The following is a 16,460-nucleotide window of genomic DNA, read 5'->3' as shown; positions in this document are numbered from 1 at the left end:
GTAGAGATTTGCTTTGAGTTTGAGTTTAAGTAGGGTAATTTTAGAAATTTTTAAAATGAGAAGCCGATTTACTTTTTGTATTTGAAATGGCATAAACGAATAAACGTGTGAAATACCCAGCAGCCCAATACTTTTGCAAGGCACTGTAAGTAGTTCTCAAAAGCGACTGTGGGTGTGCAAGAAATGGGCAAGTGATGGAAGCCACGAAGATGCCCCAACAACTGTGAATGAGTTCCAGAGTTCTGTGGCTGTGCATGAAGAAAATGTGGCTGGTGATTTTTTTTTTTTTTTTTTGTCTGTTGCAGCACCAGTCACAGCATTGTAATGGAGTTTCACAGATCAAGCCTAGGCTCTGTTCTCCCATGTACCTTCTGACAAACTGTAGCTGATCCTGATCAATAGATTTAATCTGACCAGATACTTATGGGCTCTGATAATGGAGGAACTGTGTATAAAAAGGGCTTAAAAACACATCTTGTTTGTTTTATTTGTCACACGTGAGAGAATCATAAAACCAAGTCAGACTGCGTGTTTACCGTCTGCACACTCAAACTTCAAACTAATAAACTAACTAACGCCGGTTTACTTTTTGTCCCATCACTTTATTTCGATGCGATTATTTTGTTGTTTAATAATAACTTAGTGAAACGACTTAAATTTGGACTCTTAAAAAACTTGTAAAGGATTATTTATTGGTAAAATTGAGCACCAAATGAGCGTGTTTCAGGAGGCAGTTTGAGTCATATAAAACAAACCTGAGGTAATAAAAATCAGTCTGCATTTGGCTCCGTTTTAACTGTAAAGAAATATAGCAGGACAGCTGCCAGCAGGGCCAAAGTGTCTTTATATTTAGTGTTCGATTAACAGCATCAAATAACCATCGTACGAAGTGACGAGTGAGAGACACGGAATCAAGTGGAAACACTGACGGGACAGGAAGGAGTGTGGAAAGGATAAGAGAAGGAAAAGCGTGAAGGACCTGTGATGGAACTTTGTGAGGAAGATGGAAGAGTCGAGGGGGAGGAATAGGAGGATGGAGAGGAGGCCGGTGAGGGGTGTAAATGTGGCCCAGAGACCAGCGGCTGGAAGGGGACATGTTGACCTACAGGGGTAGAGGTCATATAGAGGTCAAAAATGCAGGCGTATGGCAAAAACCAAAGCGGAGACACGGCAACAGGAAAAGGCAACCACACTCTAAACCCAAAACAAAACCACGGCGACAGTCACCGCGACACAGCAAACACGAGCATGACCACGCTACAGCACAGTTATAAAGCAACCACAGGTGTGTGCGCAAACACGCCGACCCTCCAAAGCTGGTTTTTCTGCACCACATGCAAAGTTGTGCCAGTGAGGTCAAACACTTCAAACATCATGATTCTGGATTTGAATCAGAATTAGATGGAAAGAAAACAACTTCAGCTCTAAATCGTAACCTGCCTGTAAATGTGTTGATGTATAAAGTGCACGGCATCGCACATAATCTGAGTGCAAAGTACGGGTGCAGGACGCGAACAGGTTGCATTTGAATTAAATCAATCAAAATGTCATCTGTTATTTAATTGGAAAACTTTGAATGGGTGCGCTGGAACATGGCGCACCTGGAGGTTTTCCAGCAAAGGAATGGATCCAAACGCAAAGCATCAAAGTGCACAAGTGGCTTATTTAGGGTACAAAACTCATTCACAGACCAGTTTGTGTTCCTTTTTGTTTTGTCATATGGCACAACAGCTTGCTGTGGCTGCGCACCAGTGTGTCTGACCACACCTCATTGTATTAAGACCAAACAGCACATTGGTGCACAGATGAGTGTAACGACACTTGTGCTCTGTGCTGCTTTAGCCCCTGTTGCAAGATGTGGCCCTGACAGAGCTATTCCACAGGGCGCCGTTCTACTACGATTGCCAAAGATACAAAAAAGTACAAAAATGGAATGAAATGGCTTAATACAGCTTGCCTTTTAACAGGGTGGCTTATGAACTGCACACCTGGCAACCTGATGAAAGAAAGAAAGGAGCTGCACCGTCAACCAGCCAAGATGTTCAACTTTGAACACAAAACACTTAACGCTTAAACTTTTTACCCCATCGGAGCGCAAACAAACAAGTTTTAAGACATAGTTACTACGAATATCCCAAATGTGACAGAAGCCATTAAGACTACAAATACCCCAAAGTTATCACGTACAATGCTAGTCACCCTCTGCACACTGTCATCAGCAATCAGAGGAGCCTCTTCAGCTACAGATTGCTCCTTCCCAAGTGCAGGACCAACAGACTGAAAAACTCCTTTGTTCCTCAGGCCATCAGACTGTACAACTCCTCACTCAGGGAGGAGTAACAGGAAGACAGGGGACGGGAATGAGAGGAACAGAAGTAGCCCGTAGTTCTGGTATTTATATTTGTATTTTCTTTGTGCAAATTGTTTCTTACTTCTAGTTTTGATACTGTGCGTGCTGCATGTTCAATGCTGCTGGAACCTCAGTGTCCCTGAGGGAGTCTTCCCAAGGGATTAGTAAAGTTCTATCTAATCTAATCTACTACTAGCGATTTTGAGAATCGGGATGGAATTTGTGAGCAGTTCCGAAATTTGAGCCCGATTTAAAATCTGGTGCTGATGATAGCTGTTAGCTAAGTTTGTTCAGGATTGACAAAGACGGATCAAGAAATTACTATGATGCTTTGAAACGGGAAGGAACGGTGCTCTGTGGAATAGCCCCATAAGTGTTTGTGTTTCTTCTGTTACAGTTGGAAAAATGCTAGCTTAAAGGTGAACATACCAACAACAACAAAAAAGTGTATTACACTTTTTTCTTGCGTGGACTTTGAGAACTGATTTAGGGTAATTTTTAGGTTCTGAATCTGAGCTCAGATTTCCCCTATCACACCATATTTTTTTTTTTTTTTGCAATCTGCATGTTCTGTTTTGATGGATTGCTCATTCACTCACTAATCATGCACAAAAGTAGCTTCAAAAGCACAGTTTTTAAAGCGGGTTCGCAAAATGTGAACAAGAGCCGTAATATCGTTTAAGGAGGTGTGCGAAACTGCAGCTTTTGCTTTAATGCTTGATATAATTAAAACGTTTTCATAACTCAAAAACGTGACGTGATTGGCAAAACCTAACACCAGATTTGGATTCAGTGCCCCCAAATTACCCAAAATCTGTTGAAAAACTCCATGCAAAAAAATCATGTTGTCCAAACAGACAACATGAACACGATGACTATAACACTGCCCTCTGGTGGCCATTTGGTGAATATGTTGTAATGGGTTGCTGACTGTAGAACATCCCATCACACCAGGGACAGAACCAGTCGCTTCAGTTCTTTAAGAAACATGACAGTACGACATTCTGTAAAACTTTTCGAGTTGACTCGCCTGTTTTGAAGCCTCGCTGAAGCTCCGCTCAGATCAAACACAGACGCGCGGATGCTGAGATTTACAGGCTGATGTGCTCACAAAACATAAAAATCACTACTTAGAGGGTGAAGAGACACGAATACGAGATCCATCTTGTGAGCAGAGACACAAAGGGACAGTATTTTAAAGCACTGAGGTGCCGCGGAGATTAGATTATGGCTGGCAGGTGGCAGGAATATTAAATGAACCTACAGCATCTCCACAACAAGCCATTAAATACGGTGCACAGACCAACGCACCGGGAGGAAAAAGTCAATTAATGGTTGATGTAATGGTGGTGGACTCAGCACTTCAGCATGTACACACACGCCGTCTTCCATCATCTCTGCAGCGCTGCACTGCACTCTGCCGCCTCCTGTCTGTCCTCGCCATGCGGCATAGCTCGCTCTAACTTTAGAGAGGGCAACCTTTTCTATAAAGCCAACCACAAATTTCTGCTCTCGCTTTCTCTTTCTTCAATGACAGTGGAGAAGTGGTCCGGACACAGCCGCTGTAACTCTATACCAGACCCTTTAGACACATACAGTACATGCTAACGTGCTAATAATGTGCGCTCAGCGGGTCAGTGGTACTATTTTAAAATCTCATCTGGGGTTACGGGGAGTTCACAGACTTGTCTGATGAAGAGAGAAGAAATGATTTTTTTTACTTTATTATTTTAAAGATGGAGGTATGTTTATTGCACTGTGACGCTACAGGGTAAGATGCGCCAAGTGTATGTGTGCAGCAGTTAAGATTCAGCTACGTTGGATGCTAACACTAGGTGGCAGTCTATTTTAAAATAAGACTGGATAGTATATTTGTTCAACATAAATTAGTGCAGTTGCTTCACTAGCTCACTGAGCCACCTAGCTTTACTAGTCTAGCATGTAGCTGGCTCACAAACAAGTGCATATCTTTCCCACCATCGCTAATACCGCATAGCTGCTGAGCTAATAGATTTTGCTACAGGATTTTACCTTGCTGTTTTGATATACGGGTTGTAATTGTACAAGTGCAACAAAACAGCACAGTGCAAGTTTTCTTACTAGTTTGCAACCAGTGCAGTAGTCATACTAGCATGTGTACTTGCGCGTTTGGGTGCAGCGTAGTCGTGAGGCAGTAAAAAGTTTTTCCTGCTCACACTCTGATTGGTTTGATTACCTTTGCACCCAAAACACACTCATGATTAATTGAGACTAACTGAAACCTCTTTGCACCCTGAGCCTGACTTTGTACGGATGAACCACTTTAACGCAGAAAGAACCGCGTTACAAATATAGTCCGCCACTTCAGGGTCTGACGCACTCAAATGTCAAACCCATTCCTCATGTGAGACGTCCGTTTCATAGTCGCTCTCACACACGTTGAGGTAAAACCTCCCCGGAGCCTCACGCAAACAGACCTCATCAATCAGCCGCGCGCGGACGCTTAACACGTCAAACGTCCACCTGCAACACACTCGCACAAAACAAACCACTGCAACGCACACAAACCCACAAAATCAGGCAGGAGTGAGGCACGGACAGGGAGCAGATGGAGCCGCGAGAGACGGAGACGGTGCATGTGAGTGAAAGGTCAGAGACGCCATCAAGGATTAAGAGAAAATCCATCCTAAATCAATAACAAGTTAGTGTGCACAAACTGTACACACACAACATTTATGCAAAAACATTTTCCACTCCACACCTTTCAAATGCTTTAATCTTAAAGACTTATCGTAACGGTAACGGAGTTGGAGTTCAGGATGGATTTTTCCTTTCAAACATCAGAGCGGCTGTGTGGTTGTGGGGCTCACAGTTTTTCGGATGTTGACTCGGGGTTTAGGGACCGGTTTGCTCGGCTTGCTGTCGAAGCTCTCGGGTAGCGTGGAGGATCCATGGCCGCTCTTCCTGGCCTGCAAAGCCAGCTGGTAGGCCACCTCGAAGGCCTGGCCCAGCGTCAGGATGATCTCATACGCCAAGTTCTAAAGACAAAGAGGCACACGCGCTCCGTAAACGTGCTACTGACAGAGTTAACGTGGAGAGAAAACGGAGTCGGTACTGACCACATCGAACGCGGTGAACACGTGGCAGTAGTGGTGGCTGGACTTGAGGTCTTTGGTGATGTAGGCAAATGTAGACAGATCCTCTGGATCCTGAGCGGCACACGAGATGTTCCGAATCTCATGCTCGGCTATGATGTTCTGCAAAGAGAAACAACAACAGAGATGTTTATTTTAGACAAGTCTCGGTCTCCAGTGAGCCTCTTTGTGCAAAAACAAATCTGATTTATTATTCATCTCATCTCACACACCCTAAAACCGTTATCAGCGCCGCACAATGAAGCTTTGGTGGTTTTCTGGAGTCGCGGAGCTGGATTCATCCTCTGGTGCTGTCAGCAGAGAACGCTCTGGCTTAATCAAAGGAAATCTCCGTGCTGATGATTACGCAACATGAAAGCAAAAAATGTGGCAACTTTTGGGGAAAAAATGGTTTAAAGATGAGCTATTTTTCCAACACTGGGCTGTGGGACTGAACTAAGACGCCCCCCTGTGGTCGATCCAGGTTAAAGCTATTATTCATGTTTGGCTGCTTCTTATTTATGATTTTTTTGTTTTTTGTTTTGTTTTAGCTTATTGATTTATTGCCCTTGTTAACTGCTCCCTTCTTGACTTCTCTGTTTATTAGATTAGTCGGTGTTGGGTTTCTGAGCTTTAAACGGATTGCGATGTGGATTTTGAGCCAGTAACTGTTGACACAGGGACGTGTCCATGAACTGGCTCAGTGGTACTACAGATGATTTATGATGGTCTGATGACCATGGTAGAGGCACCGAGCCCCAGAGTCAAAAGGCCACCAAACAGGAAGACATCCTTTGATGTGGCCAAAATATGAAGTAAGTCACGGTGAGTGATGGGAAAAGACACAGGACACAGCAGATACTTGAATGTGGACATGTGATAAAACGTTCAGTTGTTCACGTTGGCTTTCAAGTCAAATATCTGAACCAGCCCCCTATAAGAGTCTGATGTCCCCCACTTTGGGCCCCTATAAGATTCTGATGTCTCCCAACTGGTACCTTATTTGTGGCATCGATGAACTTGACCCCTTTGTAGGACACGGACAGTATGATGGTCGGCACTTTCTTCATCTGTTCCGTCGACTTCTTGGAGCACACAGAGAAGTGAGAGAGAGACAGCAATGACTTTTTGAGGGACTTCATCATGGTTTAATAAAAACCTGAAGATGATGAACTCTGTTGAGTTTAATAACATTCTGGTTTTATTTGAGACTTAATCCGCGTCTGAGAAGCTGCTCTCCTGTCAGCCAGTAAAAAAAAAAAAAATCTACTGTCTGAATGAAGTGAGAGCTCACAGTGATTTAAAAAAAAAAATAAAGACGGTGTGAGATGATGAGGAGAGCACGATGGCAGTCACGGTTATAAGAATTATTACAATAGTCAGCGTGAGTGCACGGCAAACTCAACAGCTGCTGCAGCAAACAGCTTTGGAAATGAAAGAATCAGACAAACAAAAGCTCATTTCAATCAAAAAATATCTTCAACCACATGTTAAGAAAAAAGCGGAGTCTGCTCCTAATATCTATCATGCATGTGATAAGATCAGTCCAGCAAACACAGATATACAATATATGCACATTTTCACCTTTTCTTTGCCTTTCATCAAAATTAGTATCACAGCCTACTTATGTTTTATAAGATTACTAACCATAAGAGCCGTAATCATTTTTATATTTTTGGCTTCCCTCATCCTAACTGACCTGATTTTAAAGATAGAACCCTAAACAGACCCAGTAATGCTGAGCTTAGACACTACGTTAAAAAAAGATGTTGCTTTATTTATGCAGAAAAGTTAAATTAAGTAAACTTATTTTATATGGCTCAACAATTAAACTTAGTGCAGAAATATTGTAAAAAATTGCGTAATACTGATTTAAACATTTTAGTTGTTAAAATTATCATAAGTAGTAGTAGTTTGAAAAAAATGCTTTCAAAAGTGGACCTTTAAGAAAGGGGTGTTGCGGAGGGTACATACCCCCCCAACACCATCTTTCCATCTGAAAAGTGCGACCTGATCGAGAGGTACGAAGGTTTTGAGTGCAGTTTATATCAGCTGTCATCAGAAAGAGATTTTACCCATATTTTGGGGGGAAACAAAGCATTGATGTTTCTTGTTATGCATTGGGGGTCTGCAGCTGTGTTTTTAGTTTAACCACAGCGAGGACACAGAGCAGACTTTAAAAGAAACAAAAAGTTTAAAAATATGTTTGTAAAACACTGCACTCTGCTCGCTGTGACACACTCAAACACACCACCTCCCTTCCGCAGCGTGCACACAGGACACAGAGGAATAGACTTAGGGACTCGCTGCAAGCAAAAAAAGCCAAACAAACAAAAAAAAAAAACGTTATTCTCAAAATCGATTTTTGAACGTAGCGTGCATGGCAAATTTTATATTGTGTGTCCAGCCTTGATTTTGCATCAGAGCGGCTCAGCGTGAACCTGCCTTTTGATAGCCCAATCGTAGCGACAGAGAACTTTAATTCCTGTGTTATACATGCAAAACAAACTTGCTTTTTGTTTTTGTCTGGTGCCTCAAATTTAAATCACTTTATACTCCTGATATCCCCTTTAATTGTAGAGACGTCTAAGACGAGGGCATTTGTTGTTTTTGAGTAATTGTGTCAACAATCTGGAGGGGGTGGAGTCATTTATGTGTTTATTCACTCACTGCATTTCACAGGGTGCATGTGTCACATTAATTTATCAATGAAATTTCACCTACTGCTATTTTCCGGAGTGTAAGTCTCACATTTTTTTCTCCATTATCATCTCTTTAATTTGGGATTTTTGTGTATTGTGTAGATTCACCAGAGTATGTCGCAGGATCTCCTAAACGTGTTAAAACAAAAAAAGACGACTGTATTGTTATATTCATGGAAAGTATTTTGAACACTGTACCTCGAGTATCACAGTCAGTTCACAGGTCAGTGGTTGCCAGGTGTGTCATAAAAACAAGCAGCTGCAATGCAGAGAAACTGATAAAGTCGACTAAATGAACCACATTATTCTTGTGTACATTTGAACCTCTTTTAATAACATTCTGACACTTTACAGTCGCCTTCATTTGAAGTCATTATGCGGCGAGGTGACGCGGAGGACGGAGCCGTTTACAGGGACTGTCACTCTACCCGCAGAAATCCTTTCACCTATTTAAAGAAACAGACAGGACGCGAGTTGCGTCGGTGCTCTCTCTCTCCCCGCTGCTCGCCTTTCATCTATTGTCAGTTCTCTCCGACAGTATCCACAATTCTGTGTCTTTGCGCTGTGTTCATTTTTTATGTTTTTATTTGGGGTTCGCTGCGTGTTCTGGCCTACGACAACATCTCTACCTCCACGATGTGCACACACACAGAGTGCACGTGGTTCTAAAAGTCAGAACGACGCAATGTGCATCTCACTGGACCTAATTACAAGCTTGGCGTGCAAGATGTTAGAGAGAAGTGGTTTTAAAAAATAAAAAAAACCCGCGATGCCCTCTGATGTGGTAACATAGAAACAGAGGAAAGAACAGAACAGAAAGCTTTGCTCATGAATATTAATATTTATCTTCACACTGCAGCAGCTCCTTTGCAGGATGAGCGATATGAAGTGAGGAAAATATGGAGCAAGTGAGCGAGCAGTCAAACGTGTCACGGATCGGAGGAGACGGATAACGCTGAAGAGAGAGAGAGAGAGAGAGGAGACGAGAGACAAGGATACAAAGTGAAACCGATAAGGTGCTTTGAGGTAGAAGAAGCGTGGTCGTTTATTGAGGATATTAAAAATAAATCCCCAGCTACGTTTAATCCATGGGCATAATATTTTAAGTAGCAGTGCGAGTGAACCGCAGTATCAGACCGTCTCAGATTTAATGGTCCAGCATGGTTCAAAAACTTAAAAAAAAAAAAAAAAGTGAAGCTTGTTCATGTTCACTCCTTGCGTAAACAGAAGCAGCGGTTCATTTGAACACCTTCACATTACATCTATAAAAACCTTTGCTCTCTTTTAACAAATCAAATGGTTTGCTAATTGCGTTGACGTGTGGATCGTTTGCAGCAACAGTGCACAGTGTCAGAAGGAGCTTTACCCTCATCTTGGCACAGGCGTCCTGCGTGGACTCCGTCCCTCTCAGCTCCTTCACCAACATGGAGCCCAGGTACTAGCGAAGACACAAAAGCATGCTGGGTAAATGCACATATCAGATTGCATGTATGCAACATTTTGTAGCCTAATTAACCTCGGAAAGGTTCAATCCCTCCTAATTACAAAGGACACTTATAAATAAATGGATTTAAATCAGGGCAGTTGACAGGATTAGACTCAAGGCTAACTTGCACACAGCCGCTGATAGACGACATCTAGCAGTCATGACAATGACATATCACGACAAATGTTTATTTCCAGAAGAATCTGCTATCTGAGCCAGACAAGAGACGCCAGAGAAGTGTTTCATGAGTTTGGAAAAAGTGTTCCACTGATCTTTTAAGCGGTAGACGAGTGGCCCAAACTGCTAGTTTATTCTGTTGTAACTCAAGGTTACGAGCACAAAAGGGACTTGTAATTTATTAACACCTGCACCTGCGTAACAGCTTACATCCTGCTCGCCAAGTGCAGATGTTAGGTCGGTATCCACCTACATCTGAAATCATCTGCACAAATTGATTTCACAACTTTAATATGTAGAAGTCTTTACATATTGTACAAAAGCAAGATGAACAGTGTGTTCACATTACTGAGCAAAGTGGCTTGAATCTGGTGGGTTTTTTTTACCTTCATGCTTTACAGATTTTGTCTTTTTCTTTTGTCATGTGCACACTAAAGTGTCGACAACAAATCAACACAAAAACTGATAAACCGGTGACAATTTATTGTGAAAGTAGCATGACCAAATACTATTGATAAGTAAAGGATTGAATGTTTTATCACAAATTCACTATTATAATATCACAGGCAATAATCAAACTATCACAATCTATATTCAACACAGTGTCACAGAGATTCCCAAGTTTGAAAAGTATTTGTAAAAGTATTTGGAAATACTTGGGATCGGTGATGTATTTGAAATACAAATACTTCAAAATCAGAAAATACAAATACTCCAAAAAATGTATGTAAGTATTTTCAAATACAAATACTTTTGTACTTGGCCCCATGTCTGCTGCCAATAGGATAGACCGATTATCGGCCCAGCTGCTACTCGGTTAATTGATCGATAATCGGTCTATTCCGACACTAAAGCTGAACTTATGTATATGAAGAGTTCAGATGCAAAACTGAGTAAGTATTTTTTTGTTTTTAGATGGAGAAAAATGCGGTTGAAAATGGAGATTTAAAGGAAGCCATATTCAGAAATGCACAGACTTTCATCAAAAAAATGAAAACAGTTTGTTCAAATTTTTTCATATTTTGCACACTGATGGTCCCCTTGACATGTTGGCCTCAACTAAAAATTTATGGTTTTGGAGATACTGGGTTTTGCATCTGTACTCTTCATATGCTCACGCACTGATTTCACTTGGTTCAATTTCACATGTAGCAATATGATCATCGGTTATCAGATCTAATTTGTATCTAATCATTGATGATGTGACTCCTAGAAATGGTCAGATGGAGGATACAGAGAAATTAACTCAACTTGTCAAGACTGTGGGGAAAAAACCTTCGCTATAGCAATAAAAATTAAATTCAAGCCACTTCAAATCATAATGTGAACGTAACTGAAGAGTACAGCAAACAAATAGGACAGATGGTGTGATTAAAGTTATAATATTATATAATTCTTCGCATAACCATGATTTAAGTTAAGATGGACTTTGCACTTAATTTTTCTAGTTTCCTGTTCTGAATAACAGGATTACGTTTTTGTGTGGGGTACTACAAACGGAGGAAAGTCCACAAAATCATTCTCGATTTTGCTTATTGTGTCTCTTTTCTAGGCATCTCTTTCTTTTGCACACAATAAAAGAACTCTCTGTCTCTCTCTTTCTTTTATGTGTCTAATTTATTCCTCTTCACTCTGCGTCTGCCTTCAGCTTGCCAATATTCACATTGTGTACTCTACCTCCTCCTCTGCAGTGGCTCCTGCTCGTTTATCACACTTTCTGGAGCCCATTGTCCTGAGATGGCGCGCGTTAGAGCTGTTGTCATAAACGGCTCCAAGGACGCACCGCCACATTCCAACCTGCAGGCTGCGTGCTTGCGGGGTGGAGCCGTGCGGATGATGTTTTATTCACCGCCTCCGTCTCATCTCGTTGATCGTTTAAATCTCAGCGACAGGTTTCTTACGCGCTGAAGTTCAAAAGTGAATCTCTCAAATGTTTCCTGCTCATTACGTCTTCCATCACCACGTAGCTCACGTCTCTGAACCGAGCGGCCAATCACAAGCTCTCTACAGCCAACAGCATCTCTGCAGAACGGACAAGCATCCAATCGCTTTCTGCAGGCAGCTGCCAAGCATCAACCCAATCAGTAGCGAAAGGCTGTTTCCATGGCAACACAGGTATATAACACCTTTTATGTAACGGGCAAACGTCTAAATTTAAAAGTACTGAGAGTACCTGAGTGTCTGAAAAGTGAACTACAGCATCTTTGATCTTAACATTATTACCACCAGTGTGTATTAACAGCAAAGTACAGAAGAAACACTACAAGAGATGTTTCACTTTAGTGTTTCAAGAATACTGAACCAGGGAATCATTATCTCATGTAGTTGTTTCATTTAGTGTTTCAAGAATATTGAACCAGGGAATCATTATCTCATGTAGTTGTTTCATTTAGTGTTTCAAGAATATTGAACCAGGGAATCATTATCTCATGTAGTTGTTTCATTTAATGTTTCAAGAATACTGAACCAGGGAATCATTATCTCATGTAGTTGTTTCATTTAATGTTTCAAGAATATTGAACCAGGGAATCATTATCACATGTAGTTGTTTCACTTAAAGTTTTAAGCATCTTAAAACAGTAAATTATGTTCTGATGCAGTTGTTTCATTTCAGGTTTCAAGAATCTTGAACTAGGGAATCATTATTTCATGTAGTTGTTTCATTTAATGTTTCAAGAATATTGAACCAGGGAATCATTATCTCATGTAGTTGTTTCACTTCAAGTTTTAAGCATCTTAAAACAGTAAATTATGTTCTGTTGCAGTTGTTTCATTTCATGTTTCAAAAATCTTGAACTAGGGAATCATTATTTCATGCAGTTGCTCGATGTAGAGTTTTAAGTGTCTTTAAACAGGGAGATATAATGTGATGCAGTTGTTATTTCACGCTTCTTCAGACATGGAATCATTATCTGATGCAATTGTTCCATTTAGTGTTTCAAGAATATTGAACTAGGGAATCATTATCTCAAGCAGTTGTTTGCTTTAGAGTTTTAAGTATCTTAAAACTGAATTGGTGTCTTCCTCGATTTATCAAAAGCATTTGATACGATTGATTTTAATATTCTACTTGGTAAACTGGAACATTGTGGTGTTAGGGGTTTAGCACTTAATTGGTTCAGAAGTTATTTAAATGGAAGAGAGCAGTATGTGAACATAAATGATAATCTATCAAAATGAAAACCTATACAATGTGGGATACCCCAAGGCTCAATTTTGGGTCCACTTCTCATTATTTATGTAAATGATTTCCCAAATTCTTCTAACATTCTTCATAAAGTAGTATTTGCAGATGACACTACCTTATTTTTATCTCACAAAGACCCGCAATACCTTCAAAACCAACTAAATTATGAATTGGCAAGAGTTGATAATTGGTTCAAATGTAATAAATTGTCATTAAATACGAACAAAACAAAATGTATTATATTTCGTTCTTGGAGAAATCGAAAATGTTTTGAAAATGTACAAATTAATATAAATAATAATGTGATTGAACGAGTTGAATCAATCAAATTTCTTGGAATCCAAATTGATGAATTTTGAAATTTCAGTAAACATTTAAATTACTTGATTAAGACACTATCTAAATATGTCGCACTATTTAAGGTGAGGTATTTCCTCCCCTTTGAGGCTCTTCTGACTCTATACAGGTCCTTATTCGAACCTCATCTAAATTACTGCAATATTATTTGGTGCAATACTTACCCAAGTTACCTTTTAAAACTACAAACTTTACAAAAGAAAGTTATAAGAGCCATTTCTTGGGCCAAATATAACTCTCAAACTGATTCTCTCTTTTATAAATATCGACTTCTGAAGCTCACAGAGTGCAACTTATTTCACAATGCCTGTACACTGTGGTGCATAGACTTAATGATAGACTCTGTCAGCTCATTCCCATTTCAACTTCGTCTCAGCATTATAACACCAGAGGAAAATTACACCTAAAGGGTAAAAGTAGGAAGTTAAAAAGTACTAGTTTTAGTGTGGCATGTAAGGGTCCACAAATTTGGAATGACCTGAGTGAGAATACTCAAAAGTCCCTGTCTTTGCATATTTTCAAAAAGAAACTTAAACTAGAGTTACTTGCAAAATATAATTAAAACTCAACCAGCTGACGACTTCTTTATGTCTACTGAAAAACCCATAGGCTTATATGTCTGAATTTATTACACTGATGTGTCATAATACTTTTAATATTTGTCATTTAAGAAATGTGAACATTATTGTCTTAATCTGTTGTAGATGTTGAAATAGAGTAGGTTAGTTATGATAGGTAAAAGTAGTTTTAGATTTGTAATTATTGTACATTTGCTATATTTAAATATTAATGGGCCCCGCTCATAAGCTATGGACTGCTTTAAGGGTGTCCCAATTCCAAAATGTATTTATTAATCTGTATGAAACTGTATGGAATGTTTTAATGTATTCTTTGAATTTTGTAATAAGCCAAACTAAAACAGGGAATTATAATTTGAGGCAATTGTTGTTTCGGTCTTCTTCAAACAGGGAATCTTTATCAGATGCAATTGCTTTGTTGAGTTTCAAGTTTCTGAAAACACAAAATCATCTGAAACAGTTGCTTCATTTAGTTTTTCTAGGGTTTGAAACGGTCTGTTTTCTGAAGCAAATGGTTTGCTTAGAGTTTTAAAGTTTTAAAAAGAGTGAATCAATATTTGAATAATGCTTAATTCAGTGTTTCAAGCATTTTAAAACAGGGAATCATTATCTGATACTAATGTTTTATTTTATTTTTCAAGTGCCTGAAACAGTTTGTTTCATGTTCAGGTTGTTTTACAAAGTAAAATCATTTTTGTGGCTCTTGATTCATTTAATGATTCAAGGGGATGGAAATAATGATTTTCCAAGAAACCATTTCATTATTTTTCAAGTATTTTAAACAGTGAATCACTGTCTTCTGAACATTTGGAAAAGTGAATTATTTTGTTACACACATTGAATCACTTGGCTTTGAACATTTCAAAACCACAAATCATTTTCCAAAAGCAAATGAATCACTGTATGAAGCAAATGCTTTATATAGTTCATATAAAGTTTTTGAGAGTTTTGAAGCAGTGAATCATTTTCCAAATTAGTAATTTCTTTTACTGTTCTGGACATTTGGAATGAACTGTTTTGTGAAGCAAAGTATTTCAAAGCAATGAATCACCTTTTGTGAATCACTGTTGAAAGGAATTGGTTCATTCAGTTTCTAGTTTTTTTTTTTTGTTTTTTTTAAACAGACAGTGAATCCTTTTGGGAAGATTTTGGTTCAAGCTTCAGAAAGCCTTGTTTCTACCATCACTTGGGTGACACACCAGAAGGGAGGAGACTCACGTAGGCTTCGTAGTCACAGGACTGGAAGATGAGCTTCTCGGGGTGATGCTGCCAGTACTGGACCGGAGTGGACGATGTGGCCTCGTTGGGAGGACGTAACGTGATTGGCTCGCACCACTCGCCTTGCTGAAACAACCAGTCATACATCACAACTCAAACAAGATCACACAAGATTACATGATCAGTCGTTTGTGTTGACATGATGAGTTTTCCTCAGTGAACGTGAACGTCCAACACAAAATTTAAAGTAGTGCGAAACACTCTTGGCTTCTAAATGTTTCTCTTCTCATACGTGAGCTGAGGTTAAGAGCCTCCACCGTTTTTTAATTAAGAAAATTCTTTAATCCAAGCTCCAGACTTCTCACATGTTTGTAGATAAACAAAATGAATCTTGTTTAATGCCCATTCATTCTTTAATAAACCGAACCAGGTGAGTGAGTGAGTGAGTGAGTGAGTGAGTGAGTGAGTGAGTGAGTGAGTGAGTGAGTGAGTGAGTGAGTGAGTGAGTGAGTGAGTGAGTGAGTGAGTGAGTGAGTGAGTGAGTGAGTGAGTGAGTGAGTGAGTGAGTGAGTGAGTGAGTGAGTGAGTGAGTGAGTGAGTGAGTGAGTGAGTGAGTGAGTGAGTGAGTGAGTGAGTGAGTGAGTGAGTGAGTGAGTGAGTGAGTGAGTGAGTGAGTGAGTGAGTGAGTGAGTGAGTGAGTGAGTGAGTGAGTGAGTGAGTGAGTGAGTGAGTGAGTGAGTGAGTGAGTGAGTGAGTGAGTGAGTGAGTGAGTGAGTGAGTGAGTGAGTGAGTGAGTGAGTGTGTGTGTGTGTGTGTGTGTGTGTGTGTGTGTGTGTGTGTGTGTGTGTGTGTGTGTGTGTGTGTGTGTGTGTGTGTGTGTGTGTGTGTGTGTGTGTGTGTGTGTGTGTGTGTGTGTGTGTGTGTGTGTGTGTGTGTGTGTGTGTGTGTGTGTGTGTGTGTGTGTGTGTGTGTGTGTGTGTGTGTGTGTGTGTGTGTGTGTGGTGTGTGTGTGTGTGTGTGTGTGTGTGTGTGTGTGTGTGTGTGTGTGTGTGTGTGTGTGTGTGTGTGTGTGTGTGTGTGTGTGTGTGGTGTGTGTGTGTGTGTGTGTGTGTGTGTGTGTGTGTGTGTGTGTGTGTGTGTGTGTGTGTGTGTGTGTGTGGTGTGTGTGTGTGTGTGTGTGTGTGTGTGTGTGTGTGTGTGTGTGTGTGTGTGTGTGTGTGTGTGTGTGTGTGTGTGTGTGTGTGTGTGTGTGTGTGTGTGTGTGTGTGTGTGTGTGTGTGTGTGTGTGTGTG

The 16,460-nt window shown here is 40.3% G+C and overlaps 1 protein-coding gene and 1 long non-coding RNA gene across 7 annotated transcripts in view; both read right to left on the bottom strand.

The window, feature by feature from the left end:
• anks1b (ankyrin repeat and sterile alpha motif domain containing 1B) overlaps window positions 1–16,460 on the bottom strand; it is a 275,419-nt gene that overhangs the window by 9,113 nt on the left and 249,846 nt on the right. For 5 of the 6 annotated variants that reach the window (XM_034163413.1, XM_034163407.1, XM_034163411.1 and 2 more), the window contains 5 exons: window positions 15,169–15,294; window positions 9,532–9,603; window positions 6,462–6,548; window positions 5,449–5,586; window positions 5,200–5,367 (listed from right to left, as the gene is read on the bottom strand). In XM_034163413.1, the coding sequence (XP_034019304.1) occupies window positions 5,200–5,367; window positions 5,449–5,586; window positions 6,462–6,548; window positions 9,532–9,603; window positions 15,169–15,294 (591 nt within the window). The remainder of the gene's footprint in view (window positions 1–5,199; window positions 5,368–5,448; window positions 5,587–6,461; window positions 6,549–9,531; window positions 9,604–15,168; window positions 15,295–16,460) is intronic. The other variant, XM_034163410.1, reaches the window with a different exon arrangement.
• On the bottom strand, window positions 7,041–9,064 carry LOC117504050. Its single transcript, XR_004558712.1, has 2 exons — window positions 8,184–9,064; window positions 7,041–8,128 (listed from the first exon to the last, which is right to left on the bottom strand). It is a non-coding gene; the product is annotated as an uncharacterized LOC117504050 (long non-coding RNA).

Source organism: Thalassophryne amazonica, chromosome 22 (genome assembly GCF_902500255.1).
Source record: "Thalassophryne amazonica chromosome 22, fThaAma1.1, whole genome shotgun sequence".
Taxonomy (NCBI): domain Eukaryota; kingdom Metazoa; phylum Chordata; class Actinopteri; order Batrachoidiformes; family Batrachoididae; genus Thalassophryne; species Thalassophryne amazonica.
Note: the sequence above shows the minus strand (reverse complement) of the source record. Positions and strands in the feature narration are given on the sequence as shown.